Source organism: Zootoca vivipara, chromosome 16 (genome assembly GCF_965207765.1).
Source record: "Zootoca vivipara chromosome 16, rZooViv2.hap1.1, whole genome shotgun sequence".
Lineage (NCBI taxonomy): Eukaryota > Metazoa > Chordata > Lepidosauria > Squamata > Lacertidae > Zootoca > Zootoca vivipara.
Window position 1 is genome coordinate 429,519 of NC_142599.1, and position 26,347 is coordinate 455,865.

General features: G+C 54.7%; 2 protein-coding genes across 4 annotated transcripts; one reads left to right on the forward strand and one right to left on the reverse strand.

Moving 5' to 3' along the window:
- The first annotated feature begins 3,286 nt into the window (after positions 1–3,286).
- On the forward strand, positions 3,287–11,992 carry ASPHD2 (aspartate beta-hydroxylase domain containing 2). Of its 3 annotated transcripts, XM_088659874.1 has the most exons (5): positions 3,287–3,426; positions 5,140–5,208; positions 6,972–8,312; positions 9,974–10,087; positions 10,903–11,992. In XM_088659874.1, exons 3-5 carry the CDS (start codon positions 7,505–7,507, stop codon positions 11,010–11,012), a joined length of 1,032 nt encoding a protein of 343 aa, XP_088516000.1. In that variant the 5' UTR covers positions 3,287–3,426; positions 5,140–5,208; positions 6,972–7,504; the 3' UTR covers positions 11,013–11,992. The 3 variants fall into 3 exon arrangements, with proteins under 3 accessions (XP_088516000.1, XP_034953619.1, XP_088516001.1); XM_035097728.3 differs by lacking the exon at positions 5,140–5,208; XM_088659875.1 differs by lacking the exons at positions 3,287–3,426; positions 5,140–5,208 and adding an exon at positions 4,766–5,103.
- Positions 11,993–12,563: 571 nt separating this feature from the next.
- HPS4 (HPS4 biogenesis of lysosomal organelles complex 3 subunit 2) lies at positions 12,564–26,272 on the reverse strand. The gene is made up of 14 exons (XM_035097725.3): positions 25,764–26,272; positions 24,967–25,493; positions 24,079–24,169; positions 23,653–23,796; positions 23,018–23,125; positions 22,339–22,455; positions 22,142–22,236; positions 21,257–21,329; positions 20,409–20,445; positions 17,771–17,867; positions 16,947–17,124; positions 15,926–16,058; positions 15,528–15,636; positions 12,564–13,802 (listed from the first exon to the last, which is right to left on the reverse strand). The coding sequence occupies exons 2-14, from the start codon at positions 25,005–25,007 to the stop codon at positions 13,631–13,633; spliced, it is 1,395 nt and encodes a 464-aa protein (XP_034953616.1). The 5' UTR covers positions 25,008–25,493; positions 25,764–26,272; the 3' UTR covers positions 12,564–13,630.
- Between the last annotated feature and the right edge of the window lie 75 nt (positions 26,273–26,347).

A 26,347-nucleotide genomic window follows, 5' to 3' on the forward strand; every position in this document is an offset into this window, starting at 1 on the left:
GCATGGCAGCGCACTTCCAGATCGGAAAAAAGCGCCGAAAATCGTTTCTGCGCATGCGTATGGGCCTCTCCCGACCCAGAAGAGGTAATTTCCGGTGCACTTCCGGGTCGGGGGAGGCCCATACGCATGCGCACAAACGATTTTCGGCGATTTTCCGACCTGGAAGCGCACCAGCGCGCCAGTAAGTGTGTGTGCGCGTGCACACGGGCGCGCACTCCCCCGCCCTCCGGCCCACTGCGCGCACACTCCCCTGCCCTCCGGCCCAAAGCCGGGTAAGTCTGGGGACCCCTGGGCTTAGTCATGCTGGCCACATGACCTGGAAGCTGTACACCAGCTCCCTCGGCCAATAACGCAAGATGAGCGGCGCAACCCCTTTAGGGACCCCTGACCATTAGGTCCATACAGTCATGACCGACTCTGGGGTTGCACGCTCATCTCGCATTATTGGCCGAGGGAGCCGGCGTACAGCTTCCAGGTCATGTGGCCAGCATGACAAAGCCGCTTCTGTCGAACCAGAGCAGCACACGGAAACGCTGTTTACCTTCCTACTGTAGCAGTACCTATTTATCTGCTTGCACTTTGACGTGCTTTCAAACTGCTAGGTTGGCAGGAGCTGGGACCGAGCAACGGGAGCTCACCCAGTCATGGGGATTCAAACCGCTGACCTTCTGATCGGCAAGCCCTAGGGCTCTGTGGTTTAACCCACAGTGCCACAATAGTGTCTCTCAAAATCATGCCACACAACTTTATTGCTCTGCGTTCTTGCATCCCCTGCAAAATGTCTATTCCAGTGGTTCCCAACAGGTGGTCCGTGGACCCCCAGGGGTCCGCGAGCTATGCCAGAGGGGTCCGCAAGATGCTATTAGAATAAAAAATATATTAAATATATTTTGTATGATAACAGATTTTTTTGTTTTGGCCGCTTCCTGCATGAGCAGAGTCTAGCGCAAAATTAGAATTACTAGGCAGTAGTTCTGCTGTATGCCGTTAGGTGGCGCTTTACAAACACTACTGTTTTGCAAAGAGGCAGCGCGCACATTCTACTAACGCTCACCTCCCCAAGAAGCTTTGCGCGCGTCAGCTTCATTTGTGCGCTATTGCGCAGGTACCCTGTCTTCTCCATTCCCCTCCCTCCTACCTGGCGCGCGCTGCCTCTTTGCAAAACAGTAGTGTTTGTAAACAAAGCGTTGTTTTTCGCGGAAGCTACAGTTCGCGTAGTTAAAAATGGACCGTTGGTTAAAAAGTGGTTCATCTCATTAAGAACTGAAAATTAAAACTAACTGTATACTGATGGAGTACTCTGTTGTAACTGTAAAAAACGTATAAATATAAAATATAAAAAGACTCTTAATTTGGCTCTCACTTTTTAATTTTAGGATTAGGAATTAATGGGGGTCCTTGTCACAATAGCGGCTCGATGAGGGGTCCTCGAGAAAATTTTGTTGGGAACCCCTGGTCTATTCTGTTGCCTGTGGTCCCGGTCTTACCACAAAAAGCAAGGTCCTGTGACTCATAACATCCAGTGTTTGATATTACATATTGCAGCTTCTGTTCATTCATTCCATCATTTATTGGATTTCTATCCCACCTATGAAAGGATGTCATATGGAGGAGGGAGAAAGATTGTTTTCTGCTGCTCCAGAGAAGCGGACACGGAGCAATGGATTCAAACTTCAAGAAAGAAGATTCCACCTAAACATTAGGAAGAACTTCCTGACAGTAAGAGCTGTTCGACAGTGGAATTTGCTACCAAGGAGTGTGGTGGAGTCTCCTTCTTTGGAGGTCTTTAAGCAGAGGCTTGACAGGCATATGTCAAGAATGCTTTGATGGTGTTTCCTGCTTGGCAGGGGGTTGGACTGGATGGCCCTTGTGGTCTCTTCCAACTCTATCATTCTATGATTCTTCTCCGAAGAGCTCAAGGTGGCAAACACAGTTCTTCCCCTCCCCAACAACAACCCTGTGTGGCAGGTTAGGCTGAGAGAGGCAGTGACTGGCATCCAAAGTTCATGGCCGACTGGGGATCTGAACCCTGGTCTCCTGGGTCCTAGTCCAACACTGTAACCACTACACCACACTTTCCCCCAGTACCTCTTGCATATAACATGAAGCAGCATTTAACAAGGCATGCGAGTCCTTTCCAGGGAAGGCAGGTAGCAGCTCAAAGCCAAAGTCCTTTTAATAATTATTAGGAAAGGGAGATGGGGGCAGAGCTGATCTCACACACGCATTTGGGAGGAATCAGGTATCTTTGGGGAGGCCTGACCTCAACTTGCAAGGAGGAGAGCTCACAACTAGCAGAGCCAACTGTAGCCAAGGAGGATCTTATTCCTGCTGCATTTCAGCTGCCTGACCCACTTTGGCTGCAAATACAACAAAAGCAGCAGGAAGTTTAATCTCCTTGCTCACCAGACTGGAGCCAAAAGCCTTTGGGATGCCAAGCTGGCTGACCCCAGAAGAGCAGGCAGCCCTGGGAAACATGCAGGAGGACGAGCCAGGCTGACCTGGGGTTCCCCATTACAGGGCAAGCATGCCAGAAGCCCATGAAAGGGTAACTCCACCTTCATACTTTGTAGAGACTTGGAAGAGACCGTAGGTGGCTCGTGCCAGTGGGGGTGGAGTTCAGCCTGCTCTCCTGGAAATCTTTGTCCGCTTTACCTGAGAATTGTAGAGTTGGAAGGGACCCAAGAGTCATCTGGTCCAACCCCAAGCAATGCAGGAACCACACTGGAAGAATCCATGAGAGGTGGCTATACGACATCTGCTTAAAAATATCTCGTAAGGAAGAATCGATCACCTTCTGAGAGAGTCCATTCCACTGTCAAACAGTAGGCCTGTGACCCCCAGGATCTATTCTGAGGCCACTGAGTGATTACCGTAGTCCTGAGTGTGACTTGATTGTAGGCATATTAGAGTTGGCTCCTATGACCCGCTCATCCAGGCCGGACACTGAGGTCCACCTCGAGGGTCTGACGGTGGCTCTGTCCTGGGAGGAGAGAGGCTGCAGGGAACCAGGCACAGGGCCTTCTCCGTGATGGCCCCGCCCTGTGCACTGCAATGCCCTCCCCGCGCCTAGATGCTGGAAGCCGCGCAAAGTGGCTGGGGCTGGGGAAATAGCCCATACAGATGGCTGGGGGACAAATAATAAAAGCAGTGTGACATTATGGCGAAGAGGATCCTTTCGCAAAGCAAAGGCAGCCGCTCCGCCTGCCCCGCCTGTGGTGCTTTGAGCGGCGCGGTCTTCCTTCCCGCTGGGGCGGCGCTGGCTCGGCGGCCCCTCCCGCGCGGCGCCTACGTCGGGCTGCTGGGAGTTGTGGTCCGCGCTGCCGAGCCGCCGCCGCCGCCGCCGCCGCCGGAGAGCCTGGCCGTGCCTGGAGCGCCGAGGACGGCCGGCCGGGCGGGCGCGTCAGCGGGAAGCAGCAGCATCAGGTAGGTGGGCCGCTGGGCGGGCAGGTGGGCGCCGGAGGGCAGGCGAGGCGCGTCTCCCTCGGTGGCCCGCCCGCCTCGGCTTCGCGCGGGAGCCGGGCGCTCCGGTCTGGGCGGCGGGCGCAGCCAGCAAAAGCGTCCCCTGCCTCCGCCAAGAGCGCGTGGCCCCGATCCCGCCCGCCTGGGGACGGGAGGGCGGCGCTCTGCACATGCTCGGAGGCGGTCCCTTTCGCGCGATCTCGGGCTGGCTGGGCCTTGGGAGGCGCCGGCGCCGGGGCAGGCAAGCGGCCGACTCTGTGGCTTTGCAAGCCGGAGAGCCCCCCGGGGCCAAGTGGGGGGGGGACTCCCGTCACGTGCCGAGCCCCTGGGGCCCTAAGGAGCTTCCACGCCTGGTGCCCCGCGGAGGCTGCGGGGTGTTGGGCTTGGCCGTGGGTGCGAGGAGCCACGCGGCCGTGAAGAAGGGCAGGCCAGCCGGAGCGAGCGGGCCAGCGACTCACAGCCGTGCCCCTCCTGACTCTGAGCAGGGCAGGAAAGTACTCTGCACATGCTCTGGAGGCCCTCTTTAAACGTGTTCTGGGCTTATCAGCCGTTGCAACTGAACCTGGACTTCCAGAGAATGTGGACAGGAGCTGATGGGGGGGGCGGGAAGCGGGGGGAGGCGCTCTGAGTTGCTCCTCTTAAACACCTCTGCTCATGCTCAGGAGTACCCACTGCAAAGTGACTTACTGGCACTCCAAGGCTCCACAGGACAGGAGAAGTGGGGAAGAGGACCTCCAGGCACCCCATCGCCTGCCCCCAAGTGCTCCAGGCAGCCCAGGCCCACGGACTGGGATCCTGGGGCAATTGCTTTGGCTTGGGTGCCCTAACAGGCGATGGCTTAGGCTGCTCTCCAATGCTTTAGGAACCATCTGCTTCACCCCAGCAGCTTATCATCCTGGGAGGTTTCCCTCCTTGCCTGCCAGGAGATTCCTTGAGAGCAGGGGAGGGCTCTCCACCCCACCCCACCCCCAATATTCTTGCTTCACACACCCCTACACCTCCTGTGCATGACACTTTTCCTGCTGCTTCTGCACCTCAGTCCTTACATAACATCTTTTCCTGCCTAGGAGTTTCTCCGCTTGCCGCTTTGGAATGTGCTATACAAGTGCAGTTTGGAAATGGATCCTCTTCCCCCCTCTTCCCCCCCCCTTTCCTGTTGCCCTCAATTCCAGGGCTGTTCATGCAAACAAGCTGAAAGCAGCCTGAGCAGGTCCGGGGGGGGGGGGGGCACGTCCAGACTGGAGGCAGGAAATGCCATCATAAACTGGTTTGCTGCTGTGTCACAGTCTTTGCACTTCCATTTGCCATGTGGCAGCGCTGGCCCCTGCTTGGTGTCCCTGTCTCCCCGAGCCTTTCAGCACCAGTACCAGGCCTGGGCTCCAAGGTGGGCCAGCCAGAGGCAGGAAGGAAAGGGCTCTGGGTCTTGCCACAGGACCCAACTCTCAGGAGGCTGCAGCGATCTCAGCATGAGCAGAAAGTGAGCCCAACTCTGGCTCACTTTCCTTTGGGGCCTCAGGGTGTGTTGTAGCATGGAGATGGAGACAGAGTTGATTAAATTTCGGGGGCGGGGGAGCAAAGTAATGTGGGGCGGGTGTCTCCCAGCAATGAGGAAGCTTTATATTGCCTGCTTGGTTGGATTGGGTGAGTTGCCTTATTTCATTGGGGTTATTTTTGCAGCGCCCATGGACTTCTGTGGGGCTCATTCTGGAACTTCACCAAGTGCCTGGGCATCCAGAACACGGTCAGGCAAGTAGTCTCTGGGGGTCTCCCAAGTCTCAGGACCATCATTTGGGGCTTGAGTTGAAGAAATGCTGTGGTGGTGGGCTCTCACGTCCTGCATTTTGCTCTCACTGAGGCTGCTCCAAAAGCCCCCTGTTTAAATGGAGCAGTGGAAGGGTAGCAGCAAAACAGGGGCCGGATTTCTCCATGAGGTGGACTCTGCCAGGTGTGCCCTCTGCTCAGGACAGGGTCCTGGGTTGGGGGGAGTCCTGGCCCATCCCCCTTTCTGGGGAATTAGGCTGCATGGCCCAAGTACTAAGGGATCACTGGATATTGCCTCTGTTCCCGGCTGGTTTGGAATGGAGAAGTTCTCTCCCAAAGTCTGCCTCTGCTTTTTCGCAGCACAGCAAGGCAATCTCTGCCATGCCAGGTAAGCAGGAGAAGCCTTGTGAATCGGGTGGGCGCTGAGCCTGAATGCTCTTTGAGGGGAGTCTGGCTTTGGGTAAGGAGAGCTGTGCTGCGCAAGGCAGCCTCCTCCTGCTGACGTTTCCCTGGCCCCTGTACAGACTGGATGGGCCCTCGGCCTGACCCAGCAAGGTACTTCCGCCAGGGGAGCAGGCCTTCCTTGCAGAGTAAATGGAACCACTCTGGGAGCTGATGCTGTTTGCAGCAGCGCTCCAGAAGGGGCAGGCGGCTGACTCAGGTGCCAATTGCCGCGTTTGTGGTGAGTAGGTGGGACGCATTGTCAAGGGTGATTGACATGTGCATGCGTGGGGGGGGGAGTGGAGAAGGTGCCTGCTGAGAGGGTGGGAGGGCTGAGTCTGGTGCTGCTGATTCGAATCTAGAGAGATGGAGCACAGGGCAGGCAAGCGAAGCCGGCAGAACCATCTCTGGGAGCTGCACAGGGGGTGGCTGGGAGGGAGGGAGGGAGGGGGAGGGAAGCCAGCCTGCAGGTCCACCCCATCCCGCCCCCCGCTCCTGGCCCAGCTTGAGGCATCCAGTGATTGGGAGCAGTGCAGCTAGAGCACCCTGCTCACCTAGAGAGCCAGCGTGGTCTAGTGGTTAGAGTGTCAGGCTAGGGCCTGGGAGACCAGTGTTCAAATCCCCACTTGGCCATGAAGCTCACTGGGTGACCTTGAGCCGCTCACAGTCTCTCTCAGCCTAGCCTAGCCCACAGGGTTGTTGTGAGGAATTAAGAGGAGGAGGAGTAGAACCCTGTGCAACACCTGGAGCTCCATGGAGAGAAAGGTAGTATGCAGCAAACAAATATTTTTTTAAAAAATTGCAGTAGCCCAACCCTGGTGGCAAAATGACATGGGAGATGTGGGGGTGGGTTGTTGTTATTTAACAGAGGGGTGTTGCTGCTTCTGGAGCCACATGGGAGCTCATCTCAGCTTTGCTCTGTGTGCCAGAAGGTGATGGCAGGACAGAAGAAAGGTGGGCCCATGCAGTGCAGTTGGCCTCCCTTGAAGACTCTGGCCTGCATCCCACTTGAGAGAGAAGGGGGGGGGCACAATTCTGCACAAGGGCCAAGATGGGAAGCCTCCAGGGGCAATTCAGACTTTGCTGCTTTCCAACTGCCATCTTCCCTCAGAGTCACTGGCCAGGCCGGCTGCTGGAAGTTGGAGCCTCGCAGGGTGTGCAGCGCTCCGGACAGCCACCTTCCCTGCTTTTGGGAGTCCTCCTCCTCTGCAGCCTCCACACACAAGTGGGAAACAGGCTGGACAGGCAAGGGGGCTCTGAAGCAAGAGGGACCGGTTTTCTCAATGTTGCTTCCTGTTTTCTTGCAGATCCTTCAAGGGGAGCAGAAACTGGGACCTGGACTGGGCGCTTATGGAGGGAGCAGACGCCACTTGCCCATCTCTTTAACCTGGGCAACAAATGAAGGAAGCCCCAGAGAGCAGAGGACTCTGATGTGGGTGACGGCGGCATTGCAGAAGTGAAGTTGCTCCACAGATCCCGGATCTCATGGGGCTCCATGGCGCCCATTGGCTCGGAAGCGATGTGGGGCGGATCTGTGGAAAGGCAGCGCCTGAGCTGAGCAGCTTCTCCGCTGTGCCCCTGGCTTCTTGAATCCTGGCAACCTGCCTTTCAGGATGGCTGCCCCTGAAGCTTTCCCGGGTCTACGGCCCTGACGCCGGAGCTGGCGAGCCACCACAGATGCAGCCTTCCCCCCTCCGGGACCCCCTGGCACTGCTTGCCCATGGCTGGCCTCTCCCCACTTGCCCCCGACAGCCTGCGTGGTGGAGGTGCCTGTGGGGATCTTGAGAACTGACTCTCCCTTGCATGTGCTAGAACCCGCTGCCCCTTCTGCAGCCCCAAGATGTCTCTGGAATGGCTGGCGGGATGGAGCGGGTCTCTAGACCGGCTGAGGGACTTGATCGCCAGTGGGATCCAGTCTGTGCGGGACTGCGACACCACCGCCCTGGGCACCGTGGCCTTCCTGCTGGCCATGTTTGTGTGGTACTGCTACCACGTTGGGCGGGAGCAGCCCCGGACGTACACCCTGGGGAACTCTCTCCTGCAGGGGGTGGACACCAATGGCCTGCAGAACGGCTACACCCACTGCCACTCCCCGGAGTGTGTCCGCTGCGCCCACAGCGACGGCCTGAACCAGAAGCTCTACCACAACCTGCAGGAGTACGCCAAGCGCTACTCGTGGTCTGGGATGGGCCGCATCCGCAAGGGCATCCGTGAGCAGGGCCGCTATCTCAGCAGCCGCCCCTCCATCCAGAAGCCAGAGGTCTTCTTCCTGCCCGACCTGCCCACCATGCCCTACTTCCCCCGCGATGCCCAGAAGCACGACGTGGAGCTGCTGGAGCGCAACTTCCAGACCATTGCCTGCGAGTTTGAGGCCCTCTATAAGGCCTTCTCCAACTGCAACTTGCCCCAGGGCTGGAAGGCCAACAGCACGCCCAGTGGCGAGTGGCTGACCTTCTACCTGGTCAACCAGGGCACCTGCGTGCCCCGGAACTGCCGCAAGTGCCCCCGGACCTATCGCCTGCTGGGCAGCCTGCGCACCTGCATTGGCAACAACGTTTTTGGGAATGCCTGCATCTCCCTCCTGACCCCGGGGGCCGTTATCACCGAGCACTACGGACCAACCAACATCCGCATCCGCTGCCACCTTGGTAGGCCCCTTCAGTTTACCTTTCAGGAGAGCGTCCTTTGACTGGGCCCTTAGCAGTCAGGGGCTCTGGGCACAGATGGAGCAACCGTCCCGGGGGGGGGGGGGAAGCACAGCAGCTTGGAGGGCAGCTCAGCCCCCTTACCTGCTGGGGGGCAAATGATTCTGGGGGGCAGCTCTGGGGAGCATCATGAAAGCGAGGCTGACCTTTGGCCCTCCATCTGCTGCTGGACTCCAGCTCCCAGCGGCCAGCCTGTCAGAGGGCAGGCCTTGGGGTCTGCATTTGGAGAGGCCCCACAGCTACCCCATCCCTGCCTTACTGTGGACTTTGCAGAAGTTGAGTCCTGAAAAGGAAGCCTCACTACTCCTCCGGGGGGTGTGTGTGTGTGTGTGGATTTTCTCTTGAGGTGTGTGAGCCCTGCACCTTACAGGTGCAAAGTGCACACACACACACACACACACACACACACTCCATATTTTGTAGGGTGGTGTGGTCCATGGATCTGTTCCTTAAAGGAGGGATAAATTCTATAGGTCCTTTAAAACTGACGTGAGTTTCCTCCAGACGTCAATGGTCCTCTGCAAATTCTTCAGGGTGAAGATTTTACTTTTCATGTCCTCTGTTTCCCAAGTAATTGATGGGCAGCCCCCTAAGAGTTAGAACAGACACTTGGAATGCAAGGGGGTCTTGGGAATGGGCTCCCTCCAAAGGTCTCCTGCGCTAGAGATGGCGGCAGAGAGGAGTCTTCCTTCATTGGACCAGGTGCCCCTTGGGGTCCCCTACATTTCTAGACTCTACAATGTCAGGATTCTGTGCTTTCCTTTCCTTTTTTCCATGCAAAAGTCTGCACCTGACTGCACTCCCTGCCTTGCTTTCAAGCAAATAGCAAACGCAGCTCTCATTGTTTGCTGGGTGCAACTCGTGCTGCCAGGCTGGGCTGCTGCCATAGCAACCCCTGAGGGGGCCTTGCGTGCTTCCAGCCGGCCAGCCGGCCGGCCAATCTGAGGCTGAAGCCTGGCGGATGCTTCCCTGCCTCCCATTAAAAGTGCCACAACGGCTGCTCTTGTTCAGCCAGGTAGGACTGGGCTTAGCGGGGTGAGTCGAAAAAAGGATTGGACAGGTTTGTGAAGGAGAGCTCTGGGGCTGTTGCCATGCCAGGCTATTCAAAGCCTCCCTGTTCCGATGCCATCCCAGGTGCCAGAGAGGCAAAGCGGTGTAGTGGTTGGAGAGCTGGACTAGGTCCTGGGGGACACCAGGGGTTGAAACCCCAGTCAGCCATGACTCACTGGGTGACCTTGGGCCAGTCTAGCCTTCCTCACAGGGTTGTTGTGGGGATTAAATGATATGCAGAGCGCCATATAGGCCACCTTGAGCTCCTTGGAAGAAAAAAGGTGCCTAATAATAATAGCAGAGGGTGATGATCATCAAGACCTCTTCCTGGCGGAAAGAGTACGCTAGACCTGGTGGGCTCTGGATCCAACCTGGCAAAGCAGCCCCTCTGTAGCAGGCCCCCCAGGACTGCAAAAGGTAGAGGGCGAGATTGTAAAATCCACCCACCTTCAGGGAACAAGGAGATGCAAATGTTTTGGCTGGCTGGTGTTGGGCTGCTTCCGTTGCCGTTCCTCCTTGGCTCTGCCCATCATACATCTTCTTTCTTCCTGCAGGACTGAAGACCCCCAGCAATTGTGAGCTTGTTGTGGGAGGGGAGCCCCAGTGCTGGGCGGAAGGGCGCTGCCTGCTCTTTGACGACTCGTTCCTGCACACGGCATTCCATGGAGGTAAGTCTGGAGCCCCGACACACCCAGAAGCTGGAGTGGGCCCCGAGGGGTTTCCCCAAGGGCCTGATTGGGGAGGGAGGGCTTTGCTGGAAACAGGTGTGTGTGTCCCCCTAGCTCCACTTGATTCCCAAGAGCTGAGAAGGGAAAACCCTCTCTCTGCCTGACTCCTTGCAACGCTGCCTCAGTACGTCCCATGAAGCTTCTGACCTTTGCAGTCAGCTTCTGCAGGTCTGACATTTCAGGTTGTTGGAAAAGGTACTTGTGTACATGAGCATGGGAGAAATATAGAGGGCAGGGAGACACTTTCAAGCGTTTCTTCCCACTGCCTTGAGGGCTGGCAGCTTGATTTTTTAAAAGAATAAAGATAACACCAGGCCTGAGTGCATGGTCCTGTGAAGTGCTCCCTAGTCCTGTTCCCTCTTGCATGCCGATTAACCACAGGGTGCACAGAATCCTGGGGACTCACCTGGGGACCCTTTTCAGCAGAGCACAAAGGGGGCGCATCCTAGCAATCCTCTGACCAGAGCTTTGTCCTGCAAGACCCAGAAAACACATCGTGGTTCCAGCTGGCCTTCCTGGGGCTGCTGCTCCTGTACCTCCCTTGAGCTACAGAGGGGGCATTCAATCATACATTCACAGCCCTAGGAGACTTCATTAAACTGTCATGGCTGGGAGCTGTAGTTTGTGAAGGGTGCCGAGTTGTCATGAGGCTCTGCCAGAACCGCTTACGGTGGCATCGTAGTGCCCTAAAGGTATGGCAGTAAGAGAGGTGGGACCTGGTGACCAAACTCACCCACTGAACTGCTTGCTTCCAGGTGCCCCCGAGGAAGGACCCCGAGCCGTATTCATGGTGGACCTCTGGCACCCGAATGTCGCTGCTGCAGAGCGCCAGGCCCTTGACTTCATCTTTGCTCCCGGACGATGACGCCGCTTCCTTGGGTGCAGCAGGCTAGAGGGCAGGCAGAGGGTGCCATGCGGGGTGGCCCTGAGCTTGGAGCCCCCTCCCCAGTTGGCCTGCCTGTGCGAGGGTCTCACACACACACAAAACACTCCATGTGTAGCTCCTTTGCACCAGGTTTTTGGTGGTGGAAACTCACCTTGCAGTTTTCGCTTTCCTATTCTTTGCTTTGGGGGGGGGGAGAGGCTCCCAAAGTCCTCCTTCCCACTCCCCCCTGCCCCCCCCCTTTTCCTCTGGTTGGGCACTGTGCCACTGTAGTGTGTTAACGTTGCTAACTGTGTTTTGAAGTGTCCTGACCTTAGAAGCTATCAACCCTGGGTGTTATTGATGAATGTAGCCATGTCTGTGTCACCTTGTCATCTTTAAAGTAAAGCACCCCCAATTGGTCTAACTCAGAGGTGGGCGGGGGCTCTTCTTGCTGTAGCTTTTCATGGGGGCTTGGGTGGCCTGGGGTCCATTCTTCCCCCCACCTGCAAGAAAACAGGCCCCTTCCAACATCTCTATGTGCAGCAGGTGAGAGCAGAGGGTGGGGGGGGCACAAACTGTCCTTCCCCAAGCATAGAGCAGTGGTGTGGGACCCCCAGCCCCCCTTTCTCTCAAGCTTTGCATCAGCTTCCTTTGTGCCTTCTCCTTCCTTTTGGCCCCTGCTGCTTTCTGTCCCGGCCTTGAGCACTTGCTGCACCTTCCTGCAAGGAAGAGGCGGCTGCAGAGGTCGAGGGGGGTGGGTTGGCCTCCTGGACCCCCCCCCCCAGCTGCCAAGGGGAGGCTGAGCAGCCTGTCATGTATCTGGGAGGTGCAGGGTGGGGGCAGAAGAGGAAGACTTATTTGATGCTCCCCTCCCATCAGAGTGGCTGAAGGGAGTCTTAAAGTGCATTGTGCTATGGCTGGGGATATTTGTGCCGGTGAAAACCACAAAGGCTATCCAATAAAAAGAAGTTGTGCTGAAAGATGCAGTTGGTTTGTGGGAGGCGGCTGTGGAGCCCCTCCTGGCTGAGGTGAGCACAGGGGAGGCTGCCTTAGGGCCTCCACCTCTTGCCCTTGGGGGCTGGCTGGGCCTGGCAGGACTCTGGGCATTGCAGGGGGTTGGGTGGGTGGGGTGGCCCTTGGGATTCCTTCCAATGCTTTACCCCCATAAGGACTAGGAACTTGCTGTAAGGAGGGAGGGCAGGACTATGAATTCCGTCTCAGAAGTGGTGCATTTGAGCAAGTGCAGGTTGAACATGTGGGTCCAGGGTGGAGCATGACCCAAGGCTCCCTCTGCAAAGTGCTCCTTCCAGTCTGTGGGGGGGGGCAGCCTTCCCACCAGCTGCTAGCAGCATATGGCGCTCACAGATGGCAGCAAGTGGCCCTTCTCTGCAGGCAGCAGCGCAGAAGCTGTTTTGGTTCCCTGCCTTTGTTGCTCTTGCAAGCCTCCCTTTCTGGCCCAAGACCAAGCCACCCACAGCCCTGCGCTCTTGTGACTCGCCTTCTGGCAGGAGAGGGGGGCTGGGGTGCCAGTGGGGCAGGAACAAGAGGGGCTTTTCTGGGTGGCAACTTTATTGCTGTGCTGGGGGACTTACAGAGCAGATGGCGGGAGCTCCAAGCTTCCAAAAAAAACCCTCTCAAGGAAGGCAGCTGTTCGCTTTCCCTTCGCAAACATCTGGGACACAATCCAGGACACTTGATACAAAGCGGAACTGGCTGAGAGCTGTGCATCTGTTCCCACTTGCCCTGAAGGAGTACCAAAGTGCCGGACCCACCACCTCAGAAGGCAGGGGGAGAGGAATGCATGGGCCCATGAAGAAGGTGGGCCAGCGTCACGAGGGGTGTGTGCAGCGGGCCATGTTTGGCGGAGGAGTCAATGTGCCCATGTGCAAGAGCCAGGCAGGCCCCAGGGAGGAGGCTGAAAAGGCAACAGCTGAGCCTCCTGCAGGCAGGGGTGGGGGTGCATGCACACAGCAGGAGGCTCAGTTGCCAGGGGGGAGGAGCTCCAGGCTTCCCCCCCCCCCCAGTTTCAGAGCTCATCTAAAGCATCAAACAGCCTTCAAGAGAAAGCAAAGACAGAAACATCTGGAGGGCATCAAATTTGGAGAGGGGAGGGCGGCCTGGTTTAGAAAAAGCCCTCCAATAAAGGGGTTTGAAGCTACACTGAGCTCCACAGAAAAAATGAGCAGGGCAAGGAGCAACAAAATCTTTCCTGAGAAGCTAGCTCTCCAAAGGCAGGCAAGAGTCCATAGACGACGCACGTCCAATGATGTGCTTTTGGGAGGGACATGTTCCCTCAGAGGAGCTCTCCCAAGAAAGGGGGGAGCTGTGATCTTGTCCCTTGGCAAGGTGGGGGTGGGCCTCCGTGTGCTCTCCCAGCTAGAACTGAGCCAAGGGGGGAGAGAGATGGGGCAGAGAGGCGGTGAGGCAGCGGCTGCTCTCTTTGGCCAAGCCTTGCTGAGGGTCTGGGTTGAGGGCCTGGCTGATGGGGCTTCTTCCAGCCACACGGTGGGGCTCTGAAGTCCTGACGACCTTCAACCCATTTCATGGAACCGAACCAACAAAAACTCTGGTAACGCTGTAAGAAGTTCCGGAGGATCGCAGCCCATGCAAGGAGGGTCTCAGAGGAGGTTCACTCCATGCTTGAGCAGCTTCTGCTTCGCCTTGCTGGCCAGGCCAAAGGCGCTGTCGTGAGGGTTGGGCATTCCTGAGTTGCGCAGAGGGGAGCCCACCTGCTGGAAATAGGTCTCCTGGACGGCACTCCGACAGGCGTACACAGCAGTCGAGGCGTTCCTGTGGGGTGAGACACAAACTGTGCCAGTGGGGTGGTGCTTGACCCCATCCTGGCAGTTCTGCTGCTACAAACAGGGATCAAGTCTAAAGAAGAGCCTGCTGGATCAGGCCAATGCCCACCCACCCGCCCCCCAGGTCCAGCATCTTCATAGCAGCCAGCCAGGTGCCCCTTTCTTGCAAGCACCAGAGCCCTCTTCTCCACCAACTGGGGAGGCAGAGCAGAGCCATCATGGAGAGGAGCCATTGGCTGCCCTCTCCTCCACAGCAGAAACTTCTCTGTGAGGAAAGCCTAAATCTGCTGGACCTTTTTAGTTTACAGGTGATAGGGAGAGAGAGGAGATGAAGGTTCATGAAATCACAGATGGTGTAGAGAAAAAACAAGGAGAAAACTGGAAGCCAACAAGGTCATCTCTATTTTCTGGAACACCACTAGTAGGCACTTAAAGGACACCATTCAATTATAAGCAGATTTTTAGGAGACACACAAAAGAGAACAGCTGTTTTTTGATCAGCATTCTTTCAGGCAAGAAAGTTACACCTTGTCTGCTTCACTTGGGATCCCCATAGAAGCACTTTTATGCAGATTGTGTGAAGTAACTCTCCAGAGATAGACATGCGCCTGCAGATGGAGACTGCTCAGTAAAAGGTGGTTTTATAGGGGGACACCCCCCCCCCCGGCAAGGTGGAAGCTCAGTCCAAAGACAGGCAGCCAGCATGAGCCTTTCCCTACCTGGTGCTCTGCAGGGGATGCCAGCATGGCCAATGGTCAGGGGGAGTCCCGCAACAGCCGGAGGGCAAAATGACTCTTAAGTCTCATGAATTTCTCTGGCGATTTGCAAGAGAGCCTCAGCTGGCCTTCTTGAAGGCCTACACTGGGTGTCAAGAGTGGCAGAGGCAAGCCTGGCCATGGCTTGGGCACAATAACAGCTGTGCTGAATGCAAGAGGAGGAGGGGCAGCGGGGTCCTCTTCAGCAAGCAAAAGAAAACCCCACTTTTGCTGAAAAGACACAAACAAGCATAATGAACTGGAGCCTCAAGGAGAACTGAAAAAAGCAAGCAACTTGCTTGGTCAACGCAAGTGATGAACAAGCAGGGATTGGGCTGGTTAATGGGCATGGCTAATCTTTCAAAGCTTGCAGTCTTTCCTTTCAACATAAATGTACAGTATTTGTTCTAGTTAGACCAGGGTGTGGATTTGGTGTGCTGTTATCTTTCCTTCAGCTGAGAGGAAAGGGGGGTGAGGGGGGGAAGCACATGTGCAGGGCAGTAGTTGATGAGGAGTGGAAATAAGCGACCAATGCGGCCTTGGGCCCTCGAGCCAGGAGGGAAGCTGCCTTGCTCTGCCTGCTGGAACGCCACCATCTGCTTGCCAGCGTCACAGCTTGCTTCCGCCTGAGTGACCAGGGCCCAGCAGCAAAACCACCTTCTTCCCTGGCCAATTAGGAGCCCTGCTGGTGCCCAGCCAACCAGCAGCTCTCACAGCCCCTGAGCAGCCGCCGCAGAAAGACGCTGCTTCTAAACCTTCCAAGGGCTGCTCCTTACTCTGAGGCCCAGATCCCATTCTGGCTCCAGAGACAACTGGCAGCTCCTTCTGCATGCCCACCTGCCCCCCGTGCTTATTCCTGCCCTGCATGCTCATGAGGCTCACAGGCGGGAGGAAAAGCCAGGTGGGAGCGCTGTCTGTCTTCTGCACGCGCACAGGGGCCTCCCCCTCCCTCGTCTTACCTGACCATCATTTCTGAAGCCGTGGGCAGCTGGTGGAAATTGGCATGGATCAGGCTGGCTGCCCTCAGGAAGGAACGGTCCGGGGGGCTATTAGCAGGCAAGAAGTTGGCTGCAACATGAAGGAAGGAGGAGCCAGGGGTTAGAATCTCAGAACGGCAGAGCTGGAAGTCCAACCCTCGGCAATGCAATGTGGACCAGAAATGCAAGACTTGGGGGGTTGAATAAGAGCTTCCAGCATTCAGGGGTCCTCTGCCCATGTCCCTTCCACACTGCCGCAATAGCTGGAAGCCAAGAAGGACCTAAGAGTCCCTAAGAGCAGCTTGACGGATCCTGGCCACGGACTCCCACAGAGCAGGCTCTCTCTGAGCCTCCCCCCCAGCCGCCCCCTCAGCACTTACTGGCCAGAACCTTCTGCACGGCATCATAGTGCGCAAAGCCGTAGGTGACCTTGGCTGCGGAGAGGCTGTCCTTTGGGAGGGTCTCCTTCAGGTGAACCTCCAGGCCGTTCAGGGAGGCCAGGCTGCTGTGATACTGCAGGCCAAGGGAGAAAATGAGCTCCGTATGCCTGGGGAAGGCACCTGCCCTGCCCACAACAGTCCCACACCCGGCCAGGGCCAGCTCACACAGGACAGCGCTTGCTGAGCCGCGGCAGGGCCACACGCTTCCCCAGCCCCATGCCCATTGGCCTCGTCTCCCCAAAACATCCTCCTCCACACCCTTGGGATCAAGGCAGAGCTTGCGACTCCTAAGAAGGCTGACCTAGGAATCCCAGAGCAGAGCGCACCTGACTGCACACTCAGTGACAGAAGGTCGCTGGGCTCCATCCCTTCTGGCCGCTCTATACGGGTAGCATCGCAGGGGGGTAGTGAAAGCCCTCTTCTGACCACGCTCTTTCCACTTGAGCACAGCGATAAGAAAGCCATGTCAGGGGAAGGGGGTTCCTACTCTGGCTAAGGACTGCAGCTCAGAACATACCCCTGGCATGCAGAAGCTCCCAGGGTCAAATCCTGGCAACACCTCTAGGGCACGGCTGGGAATGTCCCTGCCTGAAATCCTGAAGAGCAGCTGACAGTCAGAGCAATTGATACTGAGCTAGTTGGTCCAGTGGTCTGACTAGGTATAAGGCAGGTCCCACATTTCCTCCCTCTCCCCCTCTCCTCCCATCAGCCCTGCCAGAGAGCCATGGAAAAGGGCCCTTGCAATCCCTTGGCTTCTCCACTCAGCTCCCTTTGCAAAGCTCCCTTCTCCTCTTCCTCCACAGGGATCCTGCGAGAGACAAGGGCCCCCTGCTGGCAGGAAGGCCATGCTGCAGGCTGGCACTCCCCAGAGGCTGAGCCACTTTGCTTGGTGGCAACCAAGGCTCAAGGGGGGGGGGGACAGGGGTCCTTTGGCAGCAAGATGAACAAAAGAGTCTCTTACCACATCCTCAACGGAGGTTTTGGTGTGTGCAAAGTGCTCTTCAGCCAGGAGGGAGAGCACCAAGCCTCGAACATGGTGGACATACAAGACCATCCTTACCGAAGTGGTGCCACCTGGCCCACCAGTTGCTCCAGCAGAAATCAGGCCGTCTTTGCAGCTGCCTGGGCCTCCCTGGGACCTGAGAGAAAGAGAAAGGGACTCCTCTCTCTCTCTCCTGTAATTCTCCAACTCAGGATCCCCCAGTAAAAGTGGCTGGCAGGTGATTTGGGGACAGACCAAAGGAAGCCCTTCTTCACACTTGGGGACGGGGAAAGCCCCCTTCTACTCCCTCTGCTCCTTCGCCAGATCCAAGGACTGCGGAGTGATTCCAGAGTCACCTACATGCTCCTTTTGTAAAGGAATGGATGTGGAACAGCCCCACTCAGGGCTTCCTCAGAGAGACAGTTTCTTCCTCCTCTGAATCTCTTTTCAATAGGGAAGCCCTCCAAGGGAGCTGGGGGGGGGAGGTGTTTGCTTTGTGCTATTTAGAGGTTTACTTACAATCAAGCAGTATAAACATTTTCTTAAATAAATAAGTTAGGACCTGCAGGGCAGCCCTAGTTTAGCAAGGAAAATACCCTGCCTTTACTCACAGTCCCAGGGATGGATACTGTTGGGGTTCAGGGGATTCACAAAAAAAGATGGAAGTGTGTTGAACAGCAAGGCTTCCCTGCTGGCTTCCCTGTCTGACAGATCACACATAACAGATCCAGGGTGCAAAGGAGGAAAGGAGGAACCCAAGCCAGGGCTGGCGAGAGGCCCTTGGACAGCAGCTCCTGTCTTACCTGCTCACCCACTCCACGGGGAAGTCCCGGAGGGCGGCTGCTTCATCATCCCAAAGGTAAACAGGGGTGATCCGGACCCCTGGAGGTAAAGGGGGCTCTGCAAAAGGGGTCAGAGTACTTCTTAGGGAAAGGAAGAACGAGTCCTGGGTAGACTGGACCTATAAAGCGCAGCCCCAATGCAAAGGGTACCTTCTGATAGCCATGATGTTGGAGCATCAAAGGGCTTGCACACAATTACAAACTGGAAAAATGGATTCAATGATGAAATCAGGCAGCTCAAGAGAGAGGGCGGCTTTGTGGGAAAGCAGTTCTAGGGAATTATATCCTTGAATGCAGATGATACAATAATAATAATAATAATTTATTATTTATACCCCGCCCATCTGGCCAGGTTCCCCCAGCCACTCTGGGCGGCTTCCAAAAAAACAAATTCTAAAATACAGAAATCCATCAAACATTAAAAGCTTCCCTAAACAGGGCTGCCTTGAGATGCCTTCTAAAGGTCTGGTAATAGTTCTCTTTGACCTCTAGTGGGAGGGCATTCCACAGGGTGGGTGCCACTACCGAGAAGGCCCTCTGCCTGGTTCCCTGTAACTTGGCTTCTCGTAATGAGGGAATATTAGGGGTTGTTATTTTGATCCCCTTTTAAAGAAAATGAAAATTGGGGTGCTAAAAGGAAGCTGGGTTTCCTGCTACAGGCCACTGTTTTCTCCTTGGGAGGAAAGGCTCTCTGCATAGCAGGAAGGCATGTAGCCTTGCCCTGGAGAGCGGAAAACATGAGAGACACACTTGAAGTTTTTTTATTAAAAGAGTAAAGCATATTATGAGACAAATGCTTTTAATACATTTTATGCTTTACAGTGGTACCTCGCAAGGCAGAAATAATTCGTTCCGCGGGTTGTGCCGCCTTACGAAATTTTTTGTCTTGTGGAAACAAACGGCAGAGGGCAAAAAAAAAAAAAGCGGCAATTTTTTTTTTGTCTTGCGAGACACGGCCATAGAAAGCTTCGTCTTGCGAGACAACAAAGAATCGCTAGACGCTTTCGTCTAGCGAGTTTTTCGTTGCGCAATGCATTCATCTTGCGAGGTACCACTGTACTATGAATCCTTTCAAATTTATTACTATTAATCACTAATTTTACTAATTACTAATTTTAAGTAGTAAGCACTGACTATTTTCTTTTTTTCAATATAAGTTTATTTAAATTTTGTTTCTGGCTTAAATTTTGTCACCTTCCTTTGTACTGCTATGGTCCAAAGATTACTGCAATAAAAGTTATTCTGTTCTACAAAGTGATAATTTTGTCTGTCTCCAATATGAACCAGCTCAGACCCTGCACTCCTCTTCATCAGAGAAGCCTCACCAGGCAAGTGAAGGGTGACCAGGGCCTTTTCAGTGGTGGCCCCATTCATGGAATGCTCTTCCCAGGGAAACCTGCCTGGCGCCATCATCATCATCATCAGGCTTTAGGTGCCAGGCTAAGATAAGACCTTTTTCTTTACTCAGGCCTTCGGTAATTCAGTTGCCCCCTGAGGCACTGCTCCTCTTTTAGCAGAGCTGGGTAGACAGTAACCCTGTTAATACCGGTATGTTATTTGGTGCACATTTAATGCATTTTTGAATTTATTGTTTAAAATTTTCTGGATTTAATTGTTTTATGCATGGTATTTTATCTTGTCAAGTCACTTTATTAATATTTATTTATAAAAATGCTTATAGACTGCTATTTCATAAAACAACACTATAAAAGCATATAAAAAGTTAAAAATGGACATCAAGTAGCTGTTGTGAAAATATGTGTTAATTGCTGGCATAATACAAAAGTTTGCCAGAATACAAAAGTTTTCAGCAGGTGTTTAAAACCTGGCACCAAAGGTGCCTGCTGAATTTCTAGTGGCAGAGAGTCTGGGCCAATGGCACTAAAGGATCCAGTGAGCCTCGCCAACCTGGGGAACAATCAACAAGGCTCCTGCAGATGAGATGCTTTCTTTTTTCAGCAGATCCCACAAACCGTACCAAGAGCAAAGCTTCCTTGCTGTTCCATAGGATAATGCAAAACAGCCGGCCAGGGAATGGACTTGAGCTCACCTGAAATTCCTTCCTTGGGATCACTACCCTACGTTAAACAGCCTCCAGACTGTGTGAACAAGGCAGGGCCTTGTGAACCACCAACTCCGGGGAGAGGAGAGGGTGAGCAGCATGGAGGTCTAGGAGCCAGCCATGTGTCAAGACCTCCATGGTCAAGCAAGCGGAGGGGTGAGAATGCAAAGGTCTCCAGCACCGGGGAAAACTGGGATGGGGGAAGCTCTCTGAGTAGCGCCAAGGAATCTGCAAGATGGGAGAAGGCGCAATGCCTGCTGCCTAAAGATGCAGCCCTCTCCGAACCCCCCACCTGAGCACCCTTTGGGTGCAGACCAGCCTCCGCAGGAGTCTGCTCTGCAATACGTTGTGGGCATCAGAGCTCAGCCTCTGAGCATATGTGGGGGCCATTTCCCCCTCACTGTGATGTACCTCCAGAGGAAAGGGCATGAAGGCCCAGCACCCAGAGACGCAGGAGGGCTCCGTGTGGCCTCTCATGCAAGCAGTCCCTGGCAGACCCACCCACCAAGGTAATCTCCCCTCCATCCCGACACTTACCCTGAGTCTGCAGCAGAGCCCCGTTTCCCGTCTCGCCCTGAAAGGGAAGGCAGAGAGTGGCACTGGGTGAGCTTGATAATAAAAAAGCCAAGGCAGATGCCGGCAAGGGTTCCAGACTGGAGTTAAGGACAGAAGAAGAGCCTGCTGTTTGCCCAAAAACTTGTTCTGACCACAATGCTGTATTATTGGACTTAAAAGCCTTTGCGGATGATTTAGTTTTGACTTTACAAGATCCGGAAATCAGTGGTTTATGGTCAAAGTTTTATGTGTTTATTTGTTTATATATAAAACCAATAAAAAATATTTTAAGAAGAAGAAGAAGAAGAGCCTGCTGGATCAGGCCAAAGGAGGCCCATCTAGTTCTCAGAGTGGCCAGCCAGATGCCTGTGGCAAGCCACAAACCAGGAAGCAGGACCTGAGCACAAGAGCAACTCTCTCCTCCTATGGCTTCCAGCAAATGCAATTCACCTCCAACTGTGCAGGTTGAGCATTGTGGCGAGGAGCCACAGATAGCCCTTTCCTCCCCCCCCCTCCATGATCTGTCTGATCCTCTTTTAAAGCCATCCCAGTTGGTGGCCATTCCTGCCTCCTGAGGCTGTGGTTGCCTCAAGAGAAAACCTGGACATTTGAGGCAGGTGGTGGGTAAGGAAGGCCATGAGAAGCTGGGAAGATCTAGTGAAGCCTTTTTAGACTTTCTTCAGCAATCATGAGGACCAGAAACCTGACTTTTAACATTAGCTTTCAGATTCCACCCTTGCTCAGTAAGGAACCCATGCACTATGTTTTCCTCGGGCGCTGAGCCAGCCCTGAGCCACCCCTGCCCCTCCCTTGGCTGAGCTGAAGCTCACCTCTGAGGCTACATCCACCTCCTGCAGCAGAACTCGGGCAGTGAGGTCTGGCGGCAGCTGACTGCTGACAACCCTGGGCAGGGATGGGGAAAGGAGAGATGACAAGTATTAACTGGTTTCTTGAGGCTGGGTGCTGTGTTCCCTCCTGGCTCTCAGCTGAGCAAGGTGACCGAGGGAGAGCTGCCAATGCTGCTCAGAAACATTCGGACAGTCGTGGCTTGATTTACCCGGAGTGGGCTGTGTGGCCCAATCCTTCCCAGGGCCCAGCCACAAGACAGATCCCTGCATGCAGGCAAGTCCTTTGGTCACCCTGTCAATCTCACCATCTGGGAGGCCCAAGGGGTGAGTCTATAGAAGCAGACATAGAAAATAGTGGGTGAAAATGTGGATTATGGCCTCTGTGGACAAATGTGAGGACAGTACAGAGCAAGTAGCAGGGCTGAACGACATGTGCCCCAAACACACTTGCTCTGGAGTGCAGGAGGCTGCCTTAGACAAAGTCAGGCCATTTGCATTCACCTTCCTCATTACAGTACTGTCCACACTGGCTGGCAGTGGCTCTCCAGGGTTCTAGGCAAGGGGGGGGGGTCTCTCTCCCAGCAGATGCTATTGGGGATGCAAAGCAGGTGCTCCAGCACTGAGCTACAGTCCTTCTCTAAAAAGCCAAGCTTCCAGTCCTCAGCTTTCTGAATGAAGGGCTCATTTAACCTGGAGCAAGTCAGGTCCTTAGTCCATTCAGCTGTGCACTGTTTTTTCCAGCCCACCTTGGAGATGCCACCAGGGACTGAACTGGGGACCTTCTGCATGCAGAGCAGGTGCTCCAGCCTTTCTCCAATGGAGAGTGCAGGAGAGTCCACACAACAAGCCCTCAGCCATGATACTCACAGCCCCTGGTAGGAAATGCATCCAGCCCGGACATGGAGGGTGCGCTGGCAGGTCTGCAGGATGAGGGCTGCTTTCAGCAGGAGCAAAGGGTCCACCTGGAGAGAGGAGCACAAATGAGGCCATCAGGCCTTCCTGCCACCCTGTGGGGAGGGGGGGTGAGAAGCCCCAAAGAAGCAACAAGGTCTGCAGCAAGTTACTTTGGTTTTGTCCAAGGCCCAGAGGGAGTTGAAGATCCGGTGTAGGTCAGTGGTGTTTTGCTGCAGGTGCTCCACGTAGCGATCCCATGCCTGGTCCAGCTCCTCCTGGGCACGTTCCTGGGAAAGGACACAAGAGGCCACGTCACTGGAGAGTTTATCCGTGGTGGGTGAGTTACAGGCTGCTCATGGGCTGCAGGAACCTGTCCAACAGAAGCCAGGGCAGCAAAACAGGAGAAGAGGTCCCTAGGATTCCAGAGGACTCAAGATTTCAGTCCGGGAAGCAGATTTGCACATCAGGACTCTGTTCTGGAGGACAAATAAAAGGAGCACTCAAGGTGGAAATGTGCCCAAGCCCTTGCAAAGGGCTTTCCCCCCACGGCCAGCCTCTGAGCATCTTGGATTTGGGGGGTAGGGAGGAGAGGTAGGTCTGGATTGCCTTGAGAGAACCACACAACTTCCAGGTCACACAAAAGCCTTTGCTTAGAGAAGCCCCACATGGGATGGAAGGGTGCAGCAGGCCAGCCTGCAGGTCAGCCAAGGCAAGACTAAGAGGTGTGGCTCAAGGCTGTGGGCAAAGGCTTGGGGGTCAGAACACAACAGGAAACAGGAGGGAAATGGCTGGGAGTCAAGGCAGCATCTGCTCAGCAAGGCCCCGTTGTCCCCTTGGACCAGCAATCACCATGTAAGCCTGGCGAACAGGCCCATTGTAGAAGCAGAAGAGTCCCACCAGCTGCTCCAGGAACCGCCTGCAGCTGATGTCAGGGAGGTCAGTAGTGCAGCCCAGCACCTGCGGCAGAGAGGAGGGAGGGAGACTCTTGGTGAGCCCCGTGGATCTAATCAGGGCACTCAGATCCCCTATGACAGCCAAGAACATCCCTCTGAGAAGCCCACAAGCAAGGCGGGAGGGCAATCGGTGGCCCTCAGGAGGAAGGCTGCCTCTGAACAACATGGGCCTTCCATTCAGCTATCAGAGCAAAGAGCTCCCTATGTTATATAGAGGAGCACAAGAACAGAGCTGGAGAATCACCTGGATGAACATGTTGCTTCCATCCCAGAAGCTCCAAGGAGCCCACAAGCAGGGATGGCAGGCCAGTGCCCTCTCCCATGTCTGCTCCCGGCAACTGGCACTCCAAGGTAGGCTGCCTCTGTTCCATTCAGCTAGCATGGCTAGCAGCAGCTTCCCATCATGCAGCCTGCCTGCCCACCCACACCCATCTTCCAAGATTTCACCATCGCCAGCCTTATTCCTTCCTCGGGCTTTATTCCCGTGCCCAGAAGAGCAGCAACAACCTGTGGCGCCTTGCACTGACTCACCCAGATGTAGCTTCCATCCACTTTCACGGAGAGCTTGAGCTTCCTCAACCGTATGAGGCCAGGTGGCGAGCCCAAAATCTCCTCCATGCAGCGAACCATGCCAGCTATCTGCCCACACAGAAGCTCTTGATGATCCAGAGGAGTCTGAGAGATGTGGGGAATGAAGAGCCACAAAATGGATTAGCCATGTCACATCCCAGGCTACAGAGATCTGCCGAGCTTGGAGCATGAACGGCCAAAACCACCAGTGACAAACGACTGCATCAGTACAGAGCTCTACCCCCAGTCTTACTAGGTCCCTGCCCCAAGGAGCAAACAGTACAATGTTTGCCAGCACAGAGGGATGGAGGAGAGGGCTATGGGGCCAGCTGAGAGCAAATTAAATTCTACGCATGCAAATTTTGTGGGGAAATAAGCCAGCCCTACCTGGCGGGGGTTGAAATAGCAGATCCCAGCCTGCATAGGATCTCCTTCTTCCTTCACCTTTGAGCCGTCATAGAGGAAAAAGTAGTTCCACCTGCAAAACATCAGCGCCTTGGCGTTCAGGATGCATCATCTCATGGGAGCAGTCAATATTCTCCAGGGGGCAACCTAGTTTTTCCCCAGGCCAGGGGGATCTGTACATGGTGATGTGGGGAAGCTATACTCCATAATTCTTGAAGGCATGTTTAGAAGGGAAGAGATTCAAAGCACAGCTACTGACTTTCCAGGTGACCTTGACGCTTCTTAAGAGGTGGGTTTCAAGTGTGTCAGAGAGTCTTCACTTCTCTGCTCCCTGCATCTCAAAGGAACACACAGGGACTGAAGAAGGCTAAAAGAAGCTGCCACAGAAACTAAGGAAGGGCACTGCCCCAGTACAAAGCAAATGAAACCACCAGCCCACCCTTATTTAAATAAGGAGGACATAACCCAAGAGCCATGCAGTCCAGCATCCTGTTTCTTACAGTGGCCAAATGCCCCTGGGAAACCCACAAGCAGGACAGGAGACTGAGCAGTAGAGTCATCTCCTGCTGCCATTCCCTGCTGACACTTCTTCAGGGCCATATTCCCTCTGATGTCAGAGATAGCAGACAATCACTGCAGCAAGTAGCTGCAGATAGCCTTCTCCTCCATGAATTTGATATTGGAGGCCATCACATCTTGTGGTAGCACACTCCACAGTTTAATGATGCACTGTGTAAAGAAACACTTCCTTGTGTCCTTCTTGAAACTCTCACTCTTATTTGCTCAATGTTGGAGTTTCAATTGTTTCTCTTTTTAAAAAAACCCAAAGATTGTAGGAAGCAGCCCCCAGGATGCTGTAATGGTACTTACCAGGCCCTGGAGGTTGGCTCAGACTGCACACAGTCCGCCATTTAACTCAGATTCTCTTCACCACATCTCATTGTCTTCATAAAGCGCTTATCAGAACAAGGGAGAAGAGGACTAGATTCATATTCCAGGAAGTGGTTGATAGCTCCAAGAACCCATCACATACTTGGGTCCTGAGTGGGTTCTGAATAGGGATGGCCCAATCCCCTCAATGGGTGGCTTTCTTACAGATGCTGATGCCAACAAGTCCCCCTCAGCCTCATTTTCATGCCAAGCACATTCATCCAAAAATCAGCACTCCAAAGCAAGGGAATGTGGATGTTCACTAAATATGGATGCTCAGTCAGTCAGGACAAGAGAAACAACAGAGACCTTATTTAGCATCTCAGCAGCCATTTGGATGCCAGTTTGGGGACTGAAGAACGTTTTAGCTGAAGCCTCCAAACCAAGATTCTTTGAAGCTCTTTCTCTCTCTCTCTCTCTCTCTGGAATGTCTTGTGATTCCTGCTCCAGGCGTGGCTTCCTTCACCCTAAAATCAAGAAAATCAAGAACTGGATTAAGGTATGAAGTCTGCTGCCCAAGTCATGTGACCCACAGCAGCTGATAAGAGCACAGCATCTAATTTTAACAAGAGAGCCAGGATGGTGCAGTGTTGAAGGGGGTCAGAGTAGGACTTAGAATCATAGAATCATAGAGTAAGAAGAGACCACAAGGGCCATCCAGTCCAACCCCCTGCCAAGCAGGAAACACCATCAAAGCATTCTTGACATGGCTTAAAGATCGGACAAGGCTAGCCTACCTCGCAGATTTGTTGTGAGGTCCTGTCCCTTGAACACGGCACTGTGTCTTGAAGGAAGGGCGAGATTTTTAAAAGGAAACGAGAAGAAACACAGCCAAGTAACTGCTTGCGTGTAGTGGCCGCCCCAATTCCATTCAGCTCACGGGGCCCAACTCTCCACCGGCGCTCGGGCTCTCGGCGAGGCGCCTCTGCAGCCTAACCCAAGGAACGAGGCTCCCCCAGGCCGTGTGAGAAAACTCCCCCGCGAAGAGACCGAGGACCCTCCCGCTCGAGTTAAAGTCCGGCGAGGAGAGGGCGGCGTGTGAGACGGCAGAACGCAGAAGTCCCCATCCCCTCGCCTCCCAACAGCCCCCCACCCTGCGGGAAAAGAGGCGCTCTGTCCATGCTCAGAGGCCAGGCCTGCCCACTTCCCTAACGTGAGAGACAGAGAGAGAAGCAGCCAAGGGGGCGCGGCCTCTTCCGCGTTCCACCGCCACGCGCTCAACGGTCACATGACTGGCCCCGCCCGCACGTGACGCTCAGAGAAGGGGGAGGACCGAGGCCTAGCGCGAAATGTGCAATGAACACATCCGGTTTGCGATCGA

Coding starts and splice junctions, on each gene's coding strand:
- ASPHD2 (XM_088659874.1), top strand. CDS start 7,505: ATGTCTCTGGAATGGCTGGCGGGATGGAGCGGGTCTCTAGACCGGCTG. Junction 8,313..9,973: donor CCGCATCCGCTGCCACCTTG/GTAGGCCCCTTC, acceptor TTCTTCCTGCAG/GACTGAAGACCCCCAGCAAT. Junction 10,088..10,902: donor GCACACGGCATTCCATGGAG/GTAAGTCTGGAG, acceptor GCTTGCTTCCAG/GTGCCCCCGAGGAAGGACCC.
- HPS4 (XM_035097725.3), bottom strand. CDS start 25,007: ATGGCGGACTGTGTGCAGTCTGAGCCAACCTCCAGGGCCTG. Junction 23,797..24,078: donor GCTATTTCAACCCCCGCCAG/GTAGGGCTGGCT, acceptor CACATCTCTCAG/ACTCCTCTGGATCATCAAGA. Junction 23,126..23,652: donor TGGATGGAAGCTACATCTGG/GTGAGTCAGTGC, acceptor TCTCTGCCGCAG/GTGCTGGGCTGCACTACTGA.